At 42.9% G+C, this 23051-nt stretch overlaps 1 protein-coding gene, 1 non-coding gene and 1 pseudogene across 2 annotated transcripts in view; 2 read left to right on the top strand and 1 right to left on the bottom strand.

Moving 5' to 3' along the window:
• The window catches only part of Psmf1 (proteasome inhibitor subunit 1), a 32201-nt gene that overhangs the window by 7278 nt on the left and 1872 nt on the right, over nucleotides 1–23051 (top strand). The window contains exons 3-5 of the mRNA XM_026402124.2: nucleotides 381–463; nucleotides 10729–10914; nucleotides 22362–22415. Of these exons, the coding sequence (XP_026257909.2) occupies nucleotides 381–463; nucleotides 10729–10914; nucleotides 22362–22415 (323 nt within the window). The remainder of the gene's footprint in view (nucleotides 1–380; nucleotides 464–10728; nucleotides 10915–22361; nucleotides 22416–23051) is intronic.
• On the top strand, nucleotides 3852–10707 carry LOC113192066 (SOSS complex subunit B2 pseudogene; annotated as a pseudogene).
• On the bottom strand, nucleotides 9754–9829 carry Trnas-uga (transfer RNA serine (anticodon UGA)). The gene has a single exon. It is a non-coding gene; the product is annotated as a tRNA-Ser (tRNA).

The raw sequence follows: 23051 nt of genomic DNA, 5'->3' as shown, positions 1-23051 counted from the left end.
GTTTTGGAGGCCTTCACCTGGGAGCACACATAGCTGTACCTCATTTGCTTTAATTTCTACATAGTATTCCATTATCCTTTCCCTGTTGACAGATATTTAGATCTTGTATCAGACAAGGTTCTTAGTTGCAAACCAGAAAATTACATACCTGCATCCTGTCTGCAAAAGAACCTGGGAAATAGATTGTCTGGCCTTGGAAAGGCAGTATTTCTATATCAAGGAAGTCCCTAAGCATTAGAAGACTGTGTCATGTATTACAAAGAGTCCTCATCAGTGTCTCTTTGAACATCCGTATTTTTTAGGTTGTATGCTGTTCTTCCCACCCTGCACTCATTCGCCCAGAAATACCCCGTCTCTCATTTTCTATTTCACTTTTCTAGGAATATGGCTCGAAGCAGGTGGCAGACTTGACCCTGAACTTGGATGATTATATCAGTGCAGAAGACCTGCATGACTTCCACAGGTACTTCTAAATGATGTCTTTTTTCCAAACTGAGAACCAATGGCAAGAAATAAAGAATGAGGTTTTGGCGTCCAGAGACTCAAGGGAGAGTCTCAAACACTTCTCAACTCTCTTTTCTGGTTTTTTGTTTGCTTTTTGTTTCTGTTAAAGGCAGGATTCACTTAGGAAATGCCCCATGAAATAAAATGATGCAGTCAGGAGTCCACAGTGCTCAGTGGCTCCAGAGTGAAGGTGGGGCTAGGCCATTGGCTCAGTCGGGAGTAGGCTTCCTGTAGGACCTGTGCCTGATCAGAGTTCCCCGTGAACCCCTACTCCACAGACGCTGTGCCTCCCCCCTCTTCTTTTGGCACCAGAACAATGCCTCCATTATAGTCAGTGAACCTATGTGACAGGTCATGATCCCACATCATGGCGTCCACATGAGGGCTCACTCTTGGTGTTACACATTCTGAGGGTTTGGGCAGGTGTGTAATGCCTTGTCGCCACCACTGTAGTATCATGTGGAGTAGTTTCCCTTCCATAAAAACCCTTTGTTCTGCGTGTTCCTTCCCCTCCCTCAGTCCCTGGCAACCACTGGTCTTTTTACTGTCTCCATAGTTTTGCCTTTTCAGAAGGTCGTGCAACTGGAATATGATTCCATGCAAACTGTCTTCCAAAGTGGCTGCACCACTGCATCCCCCCAGGATTGAAGGCGGGAGCTCATGTCGTTCTGCACCCTTGCCAGCGTCTGATTTGTCAGTTTTTTAGATTTAGGCCATTCTAATGGTGGTACCTCATTGTTTAATTTTCAGTTTCTTAGAGACATGTTGGGAAGTATCTTTGCTTATGCTTATTTGCTGTTCATATTTCTTTAATGTGCAGATCCTTTGCTCACTTTTTAAATGGGTCGTTTTAGAAGTTCATTGTATATTTTGGTTAGCAGTCTTTTATGTGACAAGTGTTTTGTAAATATTTTCTCCCAGACTGTGGCTTGTTTTCTCATTCTAAATCCTAAACTTTTTTATTTTGAAATGTGCAGCACCACAGAAGAAATGGTTTGCAACAACCCTCAGTGAACACCCAATTGCCCATCACTTAGATTCACCAATTTTTAATGTCTTGCCACTTTTGCTTAATTTTCTTAATTTTTTTTTTTGTTGTTCTTGAACCATCTGAGAATGATTTGCAGATGTCATGAACTTTTATCCCTGCACGCTGCAGCGTGCATCTCCTTGTTCTTACAGGGCATCCTCTGACCTGACCTTAATACCGTCTTCACACTTGGAAGTGCAGCACTGACACAATGCTGTCATTTAATACTCAGCCCAAGATCAGATTCCCACAGTCATCCCAACAGTGTCCTGTGTAGCTGCTCCTTTAGTTTTCCCATATCCGTCCATCCCCAAATCACACCTTGCATTTTCATGTCTCTTTACTTCCCTTTATTCCAGCAGTTTCCTAGACTTTCATTTTGATGCTTTTCAAGACGTACACATACACACACACACACACACACACACACAAAATGTATGTATATAACTTGTTTGTTTTTTCCGTTGCTGGGGATTGAATCACAGAGTCTCGCATATGCCAGGCAAGTGCACTAAGACTGAGACATACCTACCCCCAGCCCTCACGTTGACAGTTGTGAAGATTCAAGATTGGTTGTGCAAAATGTGCAGATTGTTTCCATATGATTGGCTTCATCCAGTTGTTTCTGCATCGTTAGATTCAGGTTGAACATTGCTGAGAACAACAGTTCATAGGTGAGCCGCGTCCTCCTCACTGCTTTACATCCGGGACCCGGTCTATCTTATCATTGGTGTTCTTCAATTTGATCATGTGGTGAAGACAGTGTCCACCAGATTTCTGTGTCATAGGGATCCTGTTAGCAGCCTATAGATGTTCTAATTCCTGATGGTCTTTTGCCCAGTGATTCAACATCTATATATGATTTTTGCCTGCATCTGTTATTACAGAGATGATTGTAAAATAGTCATTTTCTATGTCTATCATTTTTTTCTACATTTTTAGTTACCATTTTTTTCCTGCCCCATTATTTTTAGTTTATTAAATGTCACTATGGACTGGTGGATTTGGATTCTTTTTTATCAGTCTTTGAATGTTTAAGTTGTCCCAGAGTGGGAGTCCCTGCAAGCTACCTCCTTTATCCTTTTGACAACATTCTTGAGCATTTTCTACTTTCTGGCAGAATATGATGTTCTGAGTGTACCTTGTGCTTGCCTTGCCTATGGCTGGGAATCAGCCATTCCCCTGAGAGCCATAATTTCTCTTAGTGGAGAATAGTATTTAAAAACCAAAGTCTGGGCCCCAGGCATGCTCATTAATATGAAGGTGTTGCCGCTTCTGGGCCCTTTGAGTGAATAGAGCCCAGGAATCATTTTTTCATTAGATTTTGAGTTCAAACTGATACCTCTGTTTTAAATCTAACATCACAGGATTCTTCTTATTCCAAACTTACATTTCCCTTCTCCTGTAGCAAGAACTCTGATTCCCAACAGCATCAATTTATTTACTCATTCACTTGATCCAAATATTTGCAGTTTCTGAACTGCCCACCACTGTCTACCAAGAGTAATCCTACTAAATACAGATCCAGATGTGACTTCTTCCCAGTTCTTTTTATTCTTTGACTATTTCCCATAAAGAATATATGCAGTCAAAAGTATTATGTTCAAAACTTAGATTAATATTTGTTTTTTTTTTTAATCAGTGTACTGGAGTTATCTGTTTACTTTATTCCATTTTAGGAACAACTTTTTCCCCATCCTTTTTGACCTCAGGATTCTGGAGGAAGCTTTGCATCACTATAAATTCACTGTCATCAAAGATTAACTGAACTAGGAATTGCCCACGACCCCTATTGTGTTGATTTGTTTAGTCAGCAGTAACCACCTTGGACTCACTCCTCAGACTTCCATACCACTCACCCGCATCATTCAGGCCACCTGCTCTTTGTCTCTCCCCTCTTCCATGCAGACTCTGAGCAGGTCCTTTATGTACGTCCCTCCTGCTTACCCACCCCTTAGCAGCTTTCCCACACGGCAGTAGGACCAGTCTTTTTAAAAGTTGATTAGATCATGATTATAACTTGATAGATCATGATTAGATCATGATTATAATTAGATCATGATTATAAAAGCGTCCAGGGGCACCACCTCACCCCATTAGGACGGCTACTGTGAAGCAAGAAGGGAGAGAGGGAACATGGAGAAAATTGAACCCCTGTGTGGGAAGGGGATGTGAAAAGCAGAATGACAGTTCTTCAGAAACTAAACTCACCATAAAACCCAACAATTCTCTTTGGGCCACCCCAGCCCCAGTTGTCCCTCCACCCTTGCCCCGGACCTGGGAAGGTAGAAAGCCTTGTCCCCACTCACTACTCTATATGAGTGGGGTCAACATCCCACCTCTTTTTATAAAAGATATTAACCCCGGACTGAAAAACTTAAATGTCATCTTTATTTTCCTGGAGATAACCCAAGACGGCCTTAAAGTGAGATCGCACAAAGCAGCAGATAAAACGGGCAGCGTCACTGTTCCGTGTGGGCTGAGATGGGGGGGTCTCCTTCAGCCAGGGGATAGTGTCTATGGACCCGGGATACACATCCATGTGGAAAGGATGTCTGATGCTTTGTACTGGGAGGGGCAGCGAACTTCAGAAAATTGGAGAATTTGTATGGTTTATTCAGAAGTGCCAAATTTCAGTGAGCCCAGCCCAGATTATCAAGGACCGGAACAGAGGGGCTCACAGTGAACAGAAGACTGATTCCATGAATAGTAACAGGTACAGGTACATTTGGATCAGTGGGAAATGGCCTTCAAACTGGCCCCGAATCAAGGGGACACCAACTTTCATATGCTGGTAGAAGCAATGTCCAGGCCCTTATCAATCCACAGCCACCAGGAGCTGCTAATAATCAAACAGTCATGACCACAATAAGTGACGTCAGGGATCCTCAAGAGCCTTTAAAAGATGGCCTATGCCAAATAGTCACATGTAGTTTTTAAACACTTAGTGCACTTTTACTTATTGTGAACTGTGAAAAATATGTCCTTTATTGGTTTCCTTTTACGTTTTGGTTTGTTAAGAAGAGTGAGTTTTTATAGCAAAACTGTTAAGCTTCTCAAGTCTCCTATTGAATGGGAACATTGAAAAGTAGGGACATATATTTTAGAGCAAAAAAGTTATTGGATATCCTCTAAACATTGCACCCATTTGAAGGATGAGTTATTTAAAACACCAGCTTTATAGCTAGCCTCTATGAGTCCATCTTCTGTATGAATTTTGTAATATTTCATGTAAGGCTTACTGGGAGATGTTCTTTGTCTTAAATTTAGATATTGCCAACGAAAGCAATAACCACCAAAAAAAAAAAAAAAGACCCCAGAAACTTGGTCATTGCCAACAACAGTTTTGAGTGTTTGTGACTTCAAGAATGACTGAATTTATTGAATGACTGCCATTAAGATTTCCCAAGAAAAGAATCATCCTACGGCCTTGTTTCATTACCAAAAAAGATTATCAGAATTATGGAACAGAATGTAATCTGTAATGTAACGTTAAGTTTTAGAAAAAAGCTTATTTATTTTCAGATAGTGCTCTTAAGATTTGTTATTAATGTGGATTATATTGAAAGAAAATTTAAAACTGGGGCATTGAATATTTAGTTTTGAATCTACCACGTTAAATATTTAGAAGTATAATTAGAGTTATAACCCCAGGGAGAGTTGGCGTTAAATCTCCGTTTGTTTTTCTAAATACGCTCCTTCCTGGGGTTTGTGTGTGGGAGGATGTTTTGTCTTGTTCTGTTTTCCTGTTTGATTACCATTGATCTATTTTTTAAAAAAAAAAAACATTTATTTTTTAGTTGTAGTTGGACATAATACCTTTATTTTATTTATTTATTTATTTTTATGTGGTGCTGACGATCAAACCCAGGGCCTCGCATGTGCTAGGCAAGGGCTCTGCGGCTGAGCCACAACCTCAGCCATAATCTAATTATTTTTAAAAATAATTTTGGTGAACATAGTGAAGGTGATTCAAATTGAAATCGTATAGTAATATGCAATCTTAAGTTGTAGATCCTAGGTACTCAGCCTGAAGTGAAAATCCTAGGTGGTACTTCTATTTGAAGTTGTGTGTGTTCTCAAAAGTTTCTGAACATGATTCGCATAGCCTTATTAAATATCAAAAGTTAAATGACAGAGAAGTGATTACAGCTTTATTCAGAAATGTTAAGGTGGAATTTATTTATGTGTCATAAGTGGTACCCACTTCTACTTTTTACTGTAGGGTGGTTAACTGGTAAATTTTTCTTTTAGAATTCACCTCTTCTTAAATATTACCTCTTGAATAAAACTTACATAAATGTTAACAGATTTTTGGAGTTTTGGAAAATTAAAATACTGTCAAATGTGGATTACTGTCAAAAAAGGGTGTGAAGTTTCAGTTTGGGAAAATGAAGATGTTCTAGAGAGGGGCGGTGGTGATGGTTGGACAACAGTGCAAGTGTCCTTCCTGTCGCTGAACTGTCCACTTAAGTGTGGTTAAGATGGTAAATTTTATGTGTATTTTACCACAGTAAGAAAAAAATATTTTTAATTCTTAAAAATAAAACCCATCAGTGAATATCCACAGCTCCAGAATAAAGAACAAAATCCTTGATGGGTCCTTGAAGCCTGAGGCCCACCCCCAGCCTTCTCTCACTCTCCTTCCTTCTGAGCCACCTGCTGCTTCCCTTCTGCCCTCTTCGGACCCCTTTGCCTAGAGCGTTCTTCCCAAGCTCGGCAGGCCAACTCCTATCTATTCATTGGTCCCTCTAATTCAAATGTCAGTTCCTCAGAGAAGCCTCCCCTGGCCACCATGATGGGGGTTTTAAAGTCTTGTAGGATTTCCTGAGGATTTTCTGATTAGCTTCTTGGAGTTTTTCTTCCTCACTTTCAGAGGCTGCCTGGAGGGCAAGTCCTTGTCTGTTGTCATACTAAGTAGACAAGGAAGGAAGGAAGGAAGGGCCAGGCCCTGGCCTTGGCCTTGCAGAGAGCTGCTCTCCTGGGTGATGCACATGCTTGACCCCTGGTCCCCTTGATTCTATTTGGAATGTGGCCATTTGGAATGTGGTCTCTTTCTTGACTTCATTCTAGAATTCCACTGGGAGAGAGATTGACAAAACCAATGGGAGAACCCAGGAGCTGTCCAGGCCGCTCAGGCTCCTTAGAGCCTGGAATATACCCTGCAAGCCCAGGGAGAGTTGTGTTTCTAAATACGCTCGTTCCTGGGATTTTTGTGTGGGGGAGGATGTTTTGTCTTGTTCTGTTTTCCTGTTTGATTACTGTGGAGTGAGAGCAGCAGTAGCGGTGTGCTGAGAACAGGAGGAGCAGCCATGGAGTGCCAGTCTGGGCCGGCTCTAGGAATATGCAAATGAAGAACTCTCCATCTCCAGGAATCGTCTCCATGCCGCGGCCCAGCCCTTCCCTCAGCTTCAGCCCAGCTGCTCCGCCTCCTTCCTCCATCTGGCCCTCCCTTAGTCACTGCCGCCGGCTCCCCTCCTCTAGGTAGGACCCTGTTGTGCCCCTCCATGGGTGTGCTGTGACTTGCGAAGGAGTGTCGGCCTACTCGGATCCTTTCTGCCACGCCTTTTCTCCGCCAGACGGGATCATGGGTGGTCTCTTGCCACCACCAAAACCCAATCCAGGACTCGGCCGCCTTCTGTCAGGCCAGGTTCTACTGATACACATCTGCTCCTGATACACATCAGCTCCTCTGATGGAAAGAGGAGAGCAGTGAGCTTTATCCCCACCACGATGGGGCGGGGAAGCCGCGGAGCGGCCCAGGTTCCCCGTGTGGAGCACGAGCCCGGTTTTTCGGGGGTGGGGGGCGGGGGGCCTAGGCCACGGGCTCCCAGACCTGCGCAGCCATCGCCGCCTGTGCGCTTCTTGCTGGTGGCGCTCTCCTCGGTGAGGCTCTTCAGGCTTGGCTTTGGTAAGAGCCAAGCTGCGTGGCCGGAGGACCCAGGCCCGCCTCCGCCCAGCTCCTCGCCTGCCCTGGCCGGCCTCCTGTGCTGGAGAAGCCTGAAACTCCCGCCTAACCTCGTGTCCCCAAGTCACTTTACAGCTGTACGATAATAATAATGATTTTTAATTAAACTTTTTGTTTTGAGATCATTGTGGACTTAATGTGCAGTTATAAGAAACTCTTGACGCTCTTTGAGGATGTTTTGCTCCGTTCTTAGTAGACCTTTTGTAGCCATTTTACATTTTACTCAGTGATGTGCTCTGTCTTCCAGAACTATCCTGCAGTATCACACGCAGGTTGTTAACTAGATGCAGTGAAGCCAAACACTTTCATCACCACAAGGATCTCTGCTGATGCTCTTTTGTAGCTATACCCACCCCCAACCTTAGCTTTCTAACCCCCTGGGGATTTGTTCTCATTTCTAGAATTTTTGTCATTTCAAACATTTTGACGTTTATAAATGGAATTTCATAACGTGTAATCTTTTGAGATTGGCTTTTCTCAACATAATATCCATGTGGTCCATCTGAGTCGTATGTACATTAATATTTGTTCATTCTGTTTGCTGAGCAGTATTTCATGGTGTGTATGTGCCATAACTTAACCATCTGTTGGTTAAAGGACACCTGGACGGTTTCCAGCTTTGGGCTAGTACAGATAGAAGTGCTGTGAGCATTCCTGCCCAAGCTTATGGGTGGTGGTAAGTTTCGTTTCTCTGGGATAAATGCCCAAGAGAACAATGATAATCTCATGTTCAGTTTTATAAGAGATAATCAAAATCTTTGTTCCAGAGTGTCTGTTCCATTTTGTACCCACCACTGGTGTGTGCGCGATGCACATCTTTGCATCTTTGCCAGCATTTGGTTATATGTGATTATTCTGATAGATGTGCAGTGGTGTCTTATAAAAGTTTTAATTTGCAATTTTTTTGGTAGATTTTGTTGAGAATTTCAAGGTAGACTGTTATGTCGTAGGCAAATAGAGACTGTTTTATTCCTCACTTTCTAATCTTTAGGTGTCTTCTTTTTCTTGCCTTATTGAAGTGCCTGTATTATGGTACACAAGTTGGTGAGAGAACGTCTTCCCTTGTTCCCAACACTAGGGGCAAGTGTTCAGTTCTCCACCAGTAGGTGTCTTGGTAGCCGTGAGTGTTTTGTTGATGCTCTTTATTAAACTGAGGAAGTTTTCCTCTGTTCTTAGTTCCCTCCTTCCTTAATTTGTTGAGTTTCTTTTTTTTAAATCATGAATGGATTTATCTTGTTGGGTTTTGTTTGTTTGTTTGCTTTTGGTACCAGGGGTTGAACCCAGACATGTTTAACCACTGAACCACATTGCTAGCCTTTTTTATTTTTTATTTTGAGACAGGATCTTGCTAAGTTGCTGAGGCTGGCCTTAAACTTGTGATCTTCCTGCCTCAGCCTCCCAAGTCACTGGGATTACAGACGTGCGCCACCACACCCAGCTATCCTATCAATTAGTGTCCACTGTTCTTTCTGTACAATAGACATGATCATATGAATTTTATAGTTTATTGATATGGTAGATTACATGGATTAATTTGTGATTATTAGAGTATCCTTGCATACCTAGAATAAATTCTATGGTATATAATTTTTAGATTTTTTGAATTTAGTTGATTAATGTTTTGTTTGGGGGGGGTTGCTTCTAAGTTCACAGGTGATGCTAGTCTGTAGGGATTTTTTTTTTGTACTTTGTCTGATTTTGATATTCGACTAATACTGACTTATAAACTGACTTTGGAAGCGATCTCTCCTCTTATATTTTCTGGGAGCAACAGTAAAATTGGTGTTAATTCTTATTTAAATACTTAGTAGACTTAAAAGTAATCATCTACAACTGAAGATTTGGGGGAAGGGCTTGCTTAAGTATGAATTCAGTTACTCTAAGAGAACTATTTAGATTATATATTTCAGAAATGTTTTAGTTATAGTTTAGGAAGAATCAGTTATTCTGAGTTGTTGGATTAAGTTTTTCTAAGCATTCGCTTATCCTTTCAGTGGTTACAGATCTTTTATAATATTCCGTTTCATTCTTGACTTAGTGTATCTTATCTTTTTTTGTTTGTCAATTTTAATAGAAGTTTGTCGATGTTATTCATTTTTTGAAGGACCAGCTTTTTGTTTCATTAATTTTCTCTTATTGTTTTCCTGTTTTCAATGTTACTGATTTCTTACTTTCTTATTTCTTTACCTCTGCTTGCTTTGGGTTTAATTTGCTTTCCTCTTTCTAGGTTCTTCTTTGTGTGTGTGTGTGTTGGGGGGGGTGCTGGGGATTGAACCCAGGGCCTTGTACATTCAAGGCAAGCACTCTACCAACTGAGCTATCTCCCCAGCCCGTTTTCCAGGTTCTTGAGGTCAGAATTTTGGTTATCGATCTGAAGCCTTTCCTGTTTTCCGATGCACGCACTGAATGTGATCGTTTCCTCTCAGCAGTCCTTAGCTAGACCCCACATGTTTTAATATGTTGTTCTCATTCTAATTCGGTATGGTATAATTTTTTTCAGGACTTCTTTTTTGATCCTTGGATTATATAGAAGTGTGCTTTGTTTAATGTCCCTGTATTTAAAGACTTCCTTTTTGTTGCATTGCTAACGGGACTCCGTATGGTCAGGGAACACATTCTGTGTGATTTCAGTTATGTGCTTTGTCCTGTGGCCCAGACCGTGGCTCATGGTAAAACCCCAGGAGACTGGAGTCCCAGCCTGCCCAGCGCCTCAGCCGCACCCCGTTGCTTGTCTCTCAGGCAGAAAAAGGAGCCCCAGGCAGGAAGGGACAGAAGAGAGGACCAGCCTTCTCAGTGACCCCCAGTTCCTGACAGCAGTGGGCCCTGAGCCCACAGAGCCCTTCCTGCCCAGATCAGGAACTGGTTCACCCTTCCATGACCCTTCCCATGACACGGGGTGATGAACACACAATGAGGCTGCAGGAGGGGTGGGGTGCAGGCAGAGGCAGCCAGTCCAGGCCCTGTGCCCCCACACCCTCACCTCTTTCTAATGGGGTGGTAAGCGAGGAGGGGCAACTCAGATGCCTAAGAAGCTTAGGCCCAAATCTCGGAGACAGCGCCGGGCTGTTGCCCCCCTCACCCAGGTCCGCCGGACGGCCCGATCCCACCGCTGCAGACAGCCCAAGGGCCATCACGGCCGCCGCCCCCGCCGCCGCTGCCAGAACACGGCATGCAGGGTTGCCAGAAGACTGCGAGAAGCTACTGACTCCTCATCTCCTTCCCGCAGGACCTATAAGAACAGTGAGGAGCTCCGGTCTCGGATCCTGTCTGGAATCATCTCACCCATCCATGAGCAGTGGGACAAGGCTAGTGTGAGCAGTCCCCATCGGGAGTTTCCCCCTGCCACAGCCAGAGAGGTGGACCCCCTCCGGATTCCCTCTCACCATCCGCACACCAGCCGGCAGCCTCCCTGGTGAGTACAGTCCCCTACAGGTGGCCCCTGCCTCTGCTGCAGGATCCAGCCATCCTCCCCAGCCGGCCGCTCTGCTGCCTCCCTGGCCTCCAAGTGTTTTCAATAGAACTGTCCAAGTCTTGGTGTATCCAGGCAGAAAAGGGAGACACAGGTGGTTCTGAAGGCTGCGTGGTCTCCTCTCCAGAGGCCGCGCACAGCCTGGAGTCTGCCCCGGGTCATTTCTCTGGGGCTTGCGTGCAGCAGTCAAGGGTACTGCCCAGGCGTTGAGTCAGCTGTTCATTCCAGAGCTCTTGGCACAGGGCCCGGGCCAGGCTTTTTGGCAAAATGCAAAGATGTAGAAGGACTTTTGGGAAGGGGATGCATTCCAGTGTTCCTTGTGTTTCATTTTGTCTTGACCTCTCCAACAACTTAGAAGTTTTCCAAAACAGCATGCTGCACGAGGGAGCCGCATCCAGGGTCTCTGCAGGTTAGGGTGGCAGCATTAGATGCAGGCTTCTGCTCTGAAGAAGGCAACAGACCAGGGACCTTAGTCTCTAGCTGAGCACTTCCCAGTCTGGAGCCCACGCTGAGGTAGTAAGGCTGGGGTTGACAGGGTAGAAGGGACAGTTGCCTGTGGGGCTTGTAAGTGCTCGATAAATGTGAACTGCCATTGCTTTTTTACTCTGATTTGCAATTATATACCTCTATTTAAGTAATAGGAGATAAGCCTATTTGGCAAACATCTTTGAAAATATTAGGTCCTGTTGTGAGAGTGGAGAACAATAAGGAGTGATTGATAAAGTTGGGAAGGGTGTATCTGATGTAACCTCCTATTTCACAGAAGGGAAGAGAAGTAAGACCTGCCTAAGGTCACCAGCCATTCATAAAGAGGCAGAGCTGGGCCTCCAGATGTCCCCACTCCCTATGATGTGCTCTGGGCTGTGATCTAATTAGAGTACGGTGGCAAGATTTAAGAAAATAATCCCCAGAGAGCAGTTGAGGGGGAAGATTTTTAGACCTGAAGTAAAAATTTTTAGACCCTGAGCAGCCATCGAGGTGTATCCCTGGCCGGTGCACTGACACACCTACATTCTACCTGTCTCACACCTGGAAACCTCTAAATGCAAACCCAAGTCGGGTGTCTGCCCTAACATTAGATAGAGACGTCTGTCTTCCAGAGTGTGGGTGCGCTGTGTCTGGAGCCTGTCGAGGGAGCCTGGTCTGCCACTAGGTTTGTGTCCTGCTGCTGTTAGATGCTGGGTGCTTCTGGGTTAGAAGTACAGCTGGAGAGGAAGGGCCACTGGAGTGGGGGATTGGGTGTTGATGGCAGGTCTGTCCCTCTCCCAAGTGCTCTAGGAAAGACGAGCAAAGACTGTCTATCAGGAAAGGTCTTGGTTTGGTTTTTCTATCTAAGCCTAACTTTTTATTCTTGTCATTTTAAGTCTCACCCACTTCCCTTTGCTCATCTGTCCTCAGATAGTCAGGAAACTGCCCAAATCTTGTCCCTTTTTTTTTTTTTTTCCTAATATTTTCTTAGTTGTAGTTGGACACAGTATCTTTTTATTTATTTATTTTTATGTGGTGCTGAGGATCAGCACCAGGACCTCTCACGTTCGAGGCAGGCACTCTGCTCCTGAGCCCCAGCCCATAGTCCCTTGTTTTGAAAAACCAGTTTTTCCTGAGCTTAGCCAGCTTCATTAAAAATACACTTTTAGATATAAAACTCTTGTTTATGTGATTCTAAATTCACTATTAATCTCAGTCTTTACATGTGATTTTTGAATGTTCCCAAGAGTTTGTGTTCTATTTTCTTTTTAATATTTATAATCCATTTACTAAAATGCTAAACATATCTTTTTAGTATCTGATATTTGATTATTATTTTTCTTCTTTTGTCTGACCTCCATGGGGTATTTCAAGCATTTGTAATTTCTTATTGTAAATAGTGTCTGTGTGTGTGTGTGTGTGTGTGTGTGTGTGTTTCCTTACACTTTTTTTTTCTTATACTTCCCTTACCCTTGAGTTATACCCACTTTGCTGGTAGATCGCAAACTTTTTGGTCTCAAGAATGCTCTTGCACTCTCAAAAACTTACTGGAGCCTCCAAAGAGCTCTTATGGATGTCTACCAACACTTACTGCATTAGAAATCACAACTCAAACTTTAAAAATACCCAGTTACTCATGCATTTAAAAATAGCAACCCATTTTATGTCAGCCTAAATAACAAACTTTGATGAAAATATCTTTTCAAAACAAAAAAAAATAGTGAGTAGAGTGATATAGTTTTGCATTTTTAAAAATTTCTTTAATATCTGACTTAATAGAAGATAGCTAGATTTAGTTTGTCTGTCTGTCTGGTGCTGGGGTGGAACCCAGGCCCTCCTGCATTCTGAGCACATGCTCTACCCCTGAGCTACACCCCAGCTGGATTCTCGCTTGTGCCTGTGAAATTCAATCTTTAGGGGACTTGTTTTTATTAAAGCTTTACACAGGCATTTTATTGGAAAAAAGAGTAGTTTAATAACTTTTTCAAATATTCTTTGTGTGTCTATTCTTCTTTGCTATTACACAAAACTTAACAACTGATAGTTTCTTGAAGGGTTGGTGGCGTGGAATCTGAATCCATATCTGTGAACTTTGCATACATCTGTTACATTAAAATCTACTGTGGATCCTGTTTTTTGAATGGATCCCCTCCCTATGCATGATATTGGAAGATCAGGATATTTGGCCATTTGGAAAATATCGATTAACAGATATGGTAAAAGAATGATACATTTTGTTTTATAATATGCCAAAATCACTTTCATTGGTAATTCTCATCAGAATACTAGAATGCCATCAAGCTCATGTTGGAAACAAATTTCCAAATTGACTATTTTTTGCTTAAAGTTTTGAATTTTATCATCAACTACAAATACTGTTCCTTGTTTTCCTTGAAGTAACAGGATACTTTTTAAAAAAATATTTTTAGTTGTAGATGGACATAATACCTTTATTTTGTTTAGTTTTGTTGTTGTTGTTTGTTTGTTTAATATTGTTCTGGGGATCGAACCCAGTGCCATGTGCATGCTAGGCAAGCACTCTATCACTGAGCCACAACCCCAGCCCAGTAACAGGACACTTTGTTTTGGAGAAAATATCGACTGCCAAGTCAAGTAATCATGGTTTGTCATTCTTTCTAGTAGAAACAGTTTTCCTTGCACAAATGGGCAGTTCAGGTAAAAACTTAAACAACTGCATGAGCACTTTTTTTCCAAGATAACTATATGCAATAGAAGTCCTGTGTACATATAGTATTTCCCATATCATCACACAATATTAAGACAAGTACTAAAAAAATTGAGATTGAAATTTTTTAAAAACTGATGTTTACTCATCTGTCCAGGAAGCGAGGGGGCGATGTGAGGGAGGCATGTGGCCACTAGGTGGCGCTACTGCTTTGGTTCATGCTGAGGCCCTAGCTGCTCACCCACCCAGGCTTCTGCACCCTCAACGCAGATGGCAACACAGTGGAAAAAGCCAAAGGCTTCTAAGATAAAGAAGAGGCCAGAGGTCTTTTTTATATATATATAATATATAATTCAATCTTTTGTCAATTTTCTCTGTTGGTTCACCTGGCATTTTATGACTTGCAGGCATTCCTTATATATTCTGAACTTTGCCAGATATTTATATTATGAATCTCCCTTCCCGCTGTGGCTTGTCTTTCTACTCCGTGCATGGTGGGTTTTTTTATTAAAACATTCTTGATTTTTAATAGAATCTAGCTTATCAGTCTTTCCCTATACAGTTGGTAATTGTTTTCATTTGTTTAAGAAATATATATTTTTCTTTAAGAAATTTGTCATTTTACCTTTTTGGATCTTCAATCCACTTAGAATAAATTTTTATATGCAGGACAGAATTCATAGTTTTCCATATTGGTAGCCAGTTCATTCAGTAGCATATTTTGAAAAGAATATCTTCTGCGTATGCCACCTGAATAATTTTCATTTTTTACTTGTGAAACTATTATTACTTATTACTAAATTTTACACTCTTTTTCTCTTGAAGTCAAATAATCTTGAACCTTATAGTTCTTCCCCATGGACAGCAAAGTGAGTTCAATAATATTTCTATATGTCGTGTTTAATTTTTGAGCACTACCTGTTCTCGACAACCTGCTAGGCATTTCATCCACGTGTTCTTATTTAATATCTCAACACCTCCATCAGATCAGTAAGAGCTATCTCCATTTTACACGCAAGAAAGCTGAGGTTCCTATACAGTTAGCTTCATCACATCCAGTAAGAAGCAAAAGTTGTGTTATAATAATAATAGAATATTGGCACTGCTTCTTGACTGCTTTGTGATGTAGCAGGCAGGGTGCTGCAATAAACATTCTCTTTTAATGTCTGTGACAGTCCTGAGAAATAGACAATATTATCTGTATTTTATGGAAGAAAAGATTAGGCCTTGGAGATCTTGTGACTTTCATGGGGTCATAGAGCTGTTAATTGGTGAAGCCAGAATTGGAATTGAGGCTAACTAAAGCCTTTGCTTTTCCCCCCAAGTCATTTTGTTTAAGTGCCCCTCATGTTTCCCTAGGCACAGAATACACAATGAGATATGGCCCAACCTTCAAGGAGTTTCCATTAGATTAGGGTTAATTGCCTTTTTAGGTCCAGATCATAAGTCTTTTTAAAAAACAGTGACAGAAATATGTCTGAGATGTACTTAAATTCAGAGAAGAGCAATTAGCCTGAAGTGGGACAGGATAGAAGGAAAGACTTCACAGAGATGATGCCTAAGCAAAGACCAATAAAAAACGTTATGACATTGGGGAATTGGCTTTTATGGCCAAGGGAAGAGTGGGTACCAGATTGTCTCTATGAAATGAAAATGAGAAATGAAATGTACATTGGCGGGCAGGGTGGGGGTCACTTGTACCAGCATGTGAAGGAAAAAAAGGCAAATAAAGACAGGACCCTACTCCAGGGGCAGTGTGTGCTATGGGGCCGATTTGATCCTTGGATGATCCTTGGGAGCCATCAGAATGTTTTGAAAAACGACCTGGTTGGGACCCCCAGATTTTTTTTCTTTGAAGGAATCCAATAAGATTGTGACAGTTAACATGCTAACATGATTAATATTAAATGAATCTTAACTGTGTCCAGGAGTTACATTAAGTGTGAAATACATGTAAATGTAGTCTCTCTTAATCCTTATAACAAGACAAGGAGGCAGCTGCTGTCCTTATCCTCATTTCCTAGAAAAGAAAACTGAGCACAAGAGGTTGATCAGCTTGCCCAGAGCAATGCAGCTCGTGAGCATTAGAGCTGGATTCAGCCTTTAGTGTTTCCTCCTCCTGACATGTGTGTCGGCACTTTCAGAAGAGATGATGATCATGGCTTTAATTTTTCAACAAAGGAAGAGAAAGTCCAAGTGGCTGGAGCCCAGTACATCATTGGGTAGAGGGAGGAGGTGCCACAGTGGTGTTGGCGCAGGCCAGTTACATAGAACCTGTGGCCAAGGTCAGGAGCAGTGGGAAGCCACTGGGGGTTCTGTCAAGGAAGGGGACTTTGTATTATTCACATTTAAAATTTTTAAAAATCCCCTTGGAAAAATACCAAAAGACAACAGAGAGGAAGGCGCTCAGAACGAACTCCTGGCCTTCCTTGCAAACTGTCCATAAGTGGATCTGATCCTGAAACAGTGTGTCAAACACTTCCAGGCTAGAGCCTCAGAAGAGCCCACCGTCCAGGTCCCCGACTGACCCCCCGATAGCACATACATGGCACAGATCTTAGTAGTACCACAAAGGCTTTAAAAACAGAACTGACGTTGAAACCAGAAGCTGGAGCCCAAATGCAACTGGGTTAATTGCCTGCTAAAATAAAAATACCAAGATTCTCCCTTAGTTTCATAGCAAAATGTTCACCATGTCTGGGATAAAGTCCAAAATTACTGGGCGTAAAAGAACCAAGAAAATTTCAGCTCACAAAAAGACAGTCAACAGATGCCAATACCAAGATGACACACATGTTAGAATTATTTGACAAAGACTTTAAAGCAGCTATTATAAAAATACTACAAGACGGGAAGGTACATAGTCTTGAAATAAATGATGGATAGGAAGACAAAAGCAAATAGAAGATATAAAGAAGAATGAAATGGGCATTTTAGGACTGAAAAATACAACAAAATTACTCCATTGTTGGATGAATCGATTTGACTTGAGTCTGTTATTTAAAGATGGAGCAGTAAAAACTACAGAACTGAACAACAGAGAGAAAAATGTTAAAAAGTCTGGGAAAACCTGTGAGACAATTATAAAAGGTCTCACGTTAGGGCCATTAGAGTCCTAGAAGGAGCGCAGAAAGAGTGCAGCAGAGAGAAATATATAAAGAAAATCATGGCTGACAACCTCCACTTAGCAAAGGAAATCAACCAATCATCTAAAAAGCTTGGCAAATTATAAGTAGGATAAAGCTGAAGAAGTCCATGCCTAGGATGTCACATGTCACAGACTGCGGAAAAGTAAAGGCAAATACCTTGAACGCAACTAGAGGAAACCAGTATATTACTCACAGGAAATAAGAATTTGATTATTAATTTCTTATCAGAAACCATGGAGATTACAAAAAGTAAAACAATATTCTTACAGTGTTGAGAAAAAACAAATTGTTAATCCAGAATTCGATGTCCATTGTGACTAGTTTACCTTCATTTCTGAAGGATATTAGGATTGTCTCAATGAAATGAAAATGAGAACAAAAAGAATTATAAAGGGAAACTCTTCAGACAGAAAGAAATGGCACTGGATGGCCATCAGAAATAAAGTCAGAGCAATAGAAACGGAAAATAACTGGGTGATATAATAGAATGTTCTCTTGAGCTCTCTAAGGTGTGTTTTATAGTTGAAAGCAAACATTAATGATATTCTGGGATAGGGTTTTCAGAGTAATATAGTATATGACAATGGTGAGATAGAGATGGCAAATGGAGGCTGTGTGTCCTGGTGAAGTTTCTGCATGCCACTTGAAATGGTAAGATGTTATTTTTAAGTATACTGTGAAAAGTTATGTATATTGAAATCTTTCTGAGAAACCACTAAAAAAAAGAACTGCACAAAAAGAAATAGTCAAGGGGTTGGGGCTCAGTGGTTGAGTGCCGCCTAGCATGTGTGAGGCTCTGGGTTTGATCCTCAGCACACATAAAAATAAACAAAATATTGTGTCCATCTACAACTAAAACAAAATTTAAAAAAATAGTCAAAACAAATTAAAATGAAGTAATTACAAGAAAGAGGAAATGGGAGTATAAAGGGAACAATTGGAAAACCAATAATAAAATGCTAAATCTAAATCTGAACATAATAGTAATTACATGAAGGGTAACTAGTCTCAACACACCCCATTAAAAGATTTTGGGCTTTTGAGGTGGGCAGTTCTAGGGTGAATCCTATGTGCCATTTACTAGTATCTGTGGCCTTGTGCAGGAAACCTGGCCCCTCTGAGCTTCATGTATAAAATGCAGAAAATAACTAGGTTCAGTCAGGGCTGCAGTGAGGACGGGACTGTGTGTACAGGGAACTCGGCACATTGGTTTGTTTCAAAAGTAGCAGAGATGCATATTTGCACAGATGCAGAGTATCTTTGGAAGAACATACAAGAAACTGGTATTGTCTGGGTGGGCTGGGTTACAAGAGTAGGAGGGGGAATTTTAGTTATTACAGATCCATAATCTCTTGTCCACAATTTTGAAATCAAAAAAGCTCTTAAAACCAAAAGTTTATTTTGCTTGGTATCAAAACTTTTTGATGGGGCTGGGGTTGTGGTTCAGTGGTAGAGCGCTCGCCTAGCATGCATGAGGCTCTGGGTTTGATTTTCAGTACCATATAATATAAAATAAAGATATTGCGTCCACCTAAAAAACTAAAAAATAAATATAAAAAAAAAAACCCTTACCGTTGGCAAAACCTAACCTGAAGTGGATGAAATTCTTTATCTCCAGTAATCCCACTTAAATGTGAATATTCATTCATTCATTTTGGAGAAATATTAGCATATTGGTTACAGGGCCCTTCTTAGAAGTAATAAACAAAATATGTTGGTAGTCCCATCTGACCTTTCCAAAATACAGGGAAAAATTCTGAATTTCAAAACATCTGACCCAAAATGATGAACCTTTGTATCCTCCTTTTTTATTCATGAATTTTGACACTGGGGAATGCATTACCTATTCAGAAAACTGAATCTGAACAATCCTTCTTTCAGAAACTAAATTTTAAAAAACTAACACAGGGTCTGACACAAGCTCACAGTAAATAGCAGGACTGCTGTTAGCCCATCCTCATAGGCCTTTCCCGCCAACCAGAAACCGAGGCTTACTGTCATGGCGGCCTCTTGTGCACTGCTAGATTTTGTATTTTAAAGATGAGAGGCAGAGGTTTTGTGACAAGCTTCTGCTGGAAAAACCCAAAGTCCAGAACATCCTTCTTGCTCCCAGTCCCTAGTCCTTTCAGCTGAACTTTCATGCCCCAGGGAGGCTTATTCTTTTGATATAAAAGGGCTGCTCCTTGGGAGGGAATCCTGTGTCTTCCAGATCACCCTCCACCCACTCCCTGAGGAGAGGGGCCGCTTTGGCAGCCAGGACACCCTGCCCCAGAGGACCCCGCCATTCCTCAGTGGCTAGTTTCCTCAGTCCTTCAGTTGATTTCCGGAGCCAGGGATTGAGCTCAACTACCATATACCAAAAAAAAAAAAAGAGAGAGAGAGAAAATTTAAATCCCTAGAGTCTCAATCAGCACACCTAGAACCAAGATTTGGCCAAAAGAGCTGTGGAGAGGAAGAGGAATCTTGGGTGTCATTTATTTCCAATGGGTTCTAAGCATACGCACCGTGAGTTCCCAGAAGTGTGCATGTGTTGCAGTGAGACTGTTGTGAACAGAATATGCTGTGACAATTTTGAGTGCGCAGATGGCTGCAGTGGGCCTTGTGGTGCCCCTCCAGCCTTCCTTGTTGTGTTTCTGCGTTTTTCATTCTCTGTGGTCAGAGAAAAATGAAAATGGCTTCCTATTTCAGAAACAGACTCTTTCCCCAGGCATTTTAACAACCATCCAGAGCCCTGTGTCCGCTGCCCTGTAGGGGGCACTTTGTGGAGCTAGATAAGATGCTTGCTGCCCACAGGTACCACCTGGCCTGTCCCCAGAGAGGCCCATGATGTTGGAGGCCACTAGAAACCACGACTTCCGGCTCCATGAGCCCTGGCTGGCGGGCAGTAACCTGGGTCAGGAAGGGTTCCTTTCCTTGGAATCCTGGCCCTGTTCCACCCAGACTTCCATATCCTCTCCAGCCCTCTGGTGGAGCTGACTGGAGAAGCACTTATTTTGGATTTCTTCTCTAGTTAGTGGCTTCTTACCTGTAAGCTTAGATTAGCTGCTGTTCAGCAAGCTTTCCAGTTCTGGCAGGAACCACTGGCCCCAGAGTGTCAGATTTGTGTTGCTCACCAGGGCTCTGAGCAGACTCCAAAGCACGCATTTTAAAATACTAAACCTTCTTTTGTTTTATTACATTCATCTTCATATCCTTTATGGGAAATATAAAGAAGAACCTGACCCCCAGAGCGACTGCCACTGGTCACACTTGCAGCACGCTCCTTTCTAGTTTTATTCACACCTGTTGTCCCCTCCCCGTCCCCACGCACTTTTCTCAGTTGTTCCCTGGGCTCTGGATGATCTCTCCCCCCCACACTTGGGCCTCGAGCATGAGCATTTTCTACATAATTTTTAAAGCATTCTGGGAACATTGTTTCTCTTGTTTCCATGGCTGCATAGAGGGATAGACGGTGCTGGACCTAACTGGTCCCCAGGGAGGCCGATTCCAGTTTCCCTGATGAGGTCTTCATGGATGCATTTTAACGGGAATGCTTATTCCTTCCTCAAGGTGGACACCTAGGTGTAAAATTATTGGATCAAAGAATGTGAAGATACGTACGACTATGAAAGAGGGATGCCATTTTGTGTCGGGGTAGAAGAGCTGTGGGGTTGCTCTAAGAAAGTGTCCCCTCATTTCTCCTCCACTTCGTCATGCACTCTCAGAGAAGGAGGAAGTGGGTACCTTGCTTCCTCCAAGGAAGAGGGGAGAGGTTTGTAGGCTGTGCTTCTCCTGTGGGGAGGGCGCAGAGCAGGCCCGCAGCACACGGGGCACTGAAGCTCCACGCAAGGGCCGTGATGGAGAGAAGGCTGAGACACACTGCGTGGCCTGGCACTGTGCTGCCCTCCCTCTCCACCTGGGAAGCTCTTCAGTCTTAACTTTGTGATTTTATTTTTTTTTATTTTTTATTTATTTATTTTTTTTTTGGTCTGAAACAATTTATTAAGAAACAACTCAGAAGAATGGGAGAAAGGACAGAGGAGCAGGCAGGGGAGTGTCCCAGGGAGAACAGTCTCTGATGTCTTCTGCAGGTGGGGGCAGAGGAGACTTCTGATGTCCAGGTAGAGGCAGAAGTGCTCTCAGCTAAAACCTGGGCAGAGGAACCTGAGGTAGTTGGCACATGTTGCTCCTGCAGTTGTTCAGAGTCCACATGACTGATGCCCATGCAAGGTATCAAGATTACAGAGCACAGGTCCTCTGGCTATGTACTGGTTCATTCTGTTATAACCTCTCCCCTTCATTGGAGCCATACCCTATGAATCTGGCAGGTTTCTGCCCTCTTATATTGGAGCCACCTTACTGCTGACCCATGGCATGCAACAGTACAGTTGTCGCACAAGGGAAGCAATCCTACCAGTCACCCACTTCCAGAACTTTCCATTGGCATGGGGTTGCTCAGAGTCAATCTGAGAGGTTAAATCAGGTGTGGGTGTCCTTGCAGGCAAACTTTGTGATTTTAGTGTTTGGTTTTTGAGCAATATTTTTCTGGTGTAAAAGTTCTTGGTTCTTTATACAAAGTTTAAAAACTTGGAAGAAGGTGTGGATAAAATAGTGTATCTGGAGGTCGCCCCTATTAAAATATATCTTTACCTAGAACTAAGATCCTGGCTGGGTGTGGCAGTGCACACTTATAATCACAGTTATTTGGGAGGCTGGGGCAAGAGGATATCTCAAGTTCAAGGACAGCTTGGGCAACTTACCAAGACCCTGTCTCAAAATCAAAAGGCTTGGGGTGTAGTTCAATGGTAAAGCACCCTGGGGTTCAATTCCCAGGATAGCAAAAGGGGGAAAAAAAATGAACTGGATCCTCCATGTTGCCGGCTTTTGTTCAGCTCTTCGCACATAATGGTCTTATGATAATGGTTGGTGTCAACCTGTGCCAGGGACCACTTGGAAATATCTCGTCTTGTGGTCTTATGCAGGTGTCGCCCCTGTCCCCTAGGGCTAGGAATGCATTTGCAGACCCAAAAGCATCAGGGTCAGGCCCCTGGGAGCCCAGGCACCTGGCTGATCTGGGACTTGTGCTAATTGTCCCTTGTTTGTTTCAGGTGTGATCCCCTGGGCCCATTTGCTGTCGGGGGAGAAGACCTAGACCCTTTTGGGTGAGTATGCTCGGGAGGTGGCAGCAGCGTCAGTTGCTCTTGTGGCTTTGAGCCCTAGCTCATCTTCTAATCTTAGAACTTTTTGTCAGTCTCTCCTTCGGGGTGAAGGAGGCAGTTGCTGCCAGGCAGCTGAGAAGGCACTGCCACTGAGGTGCTCTCCAACCCAGGGCTGCACAGCAGGGCCTGAGTGCCGGAGAGGACGGGGCAAGCCCAGCAGGCAGCTCTTCTGTCCTCTGTCCCCTGCACTTGGTGGGAGACAGTAGCCTTCCTTTGGATGCCAGCTACACAGGGTCTTTCAGATCTGGGTTAAGCACCAGTGGGGCCCAGACCTTAGGTGCTCAGGGCTACGGGGATGGCACCTCCCTGTGGAAGGGAAGTCTCTGGGCCCCGTTAGATTCTGTGTGGGTCGCCTTGCACCCAGCAGAATTATCACGCCCCAGCCAGGCTCCATCCTCTGCATGATTGAGACTAGCTCTTAACCTCACAGAAAGGTGACTTCATCTTTGTCATCCTGCTGGTGGAGAGTAGGGAGATCATGGAACTCTGCAGTGCCACTCAGATGTGACTGCAGGATTAAGGAGCACCAGCTCATTCCTCCTCATTTGAGCACATGAGGTCATGTCTGCAGAACTCCGC

The sequence above is a fragment of the Urocitellus parryii genome, chromosome 6, assembly GCF_045843805.1.
Source record: "Urocitellus parryii isolate mUroPar1 chromosome 6, mUroPar1.hap1, whole genome shotgun sequence".
Classification (NCBI taxonomy): Eukaryota; Metazoa; Chordata; class Mammalia; order Rodentia; family Sciuridae; genus Urocitellus; species Urocitellus parryii.
The sequence above is the reverse complement of the archived record's forward strand: the minus strand, read 5'-3'. Positions and strand labels throughout refer to the sequence as shown.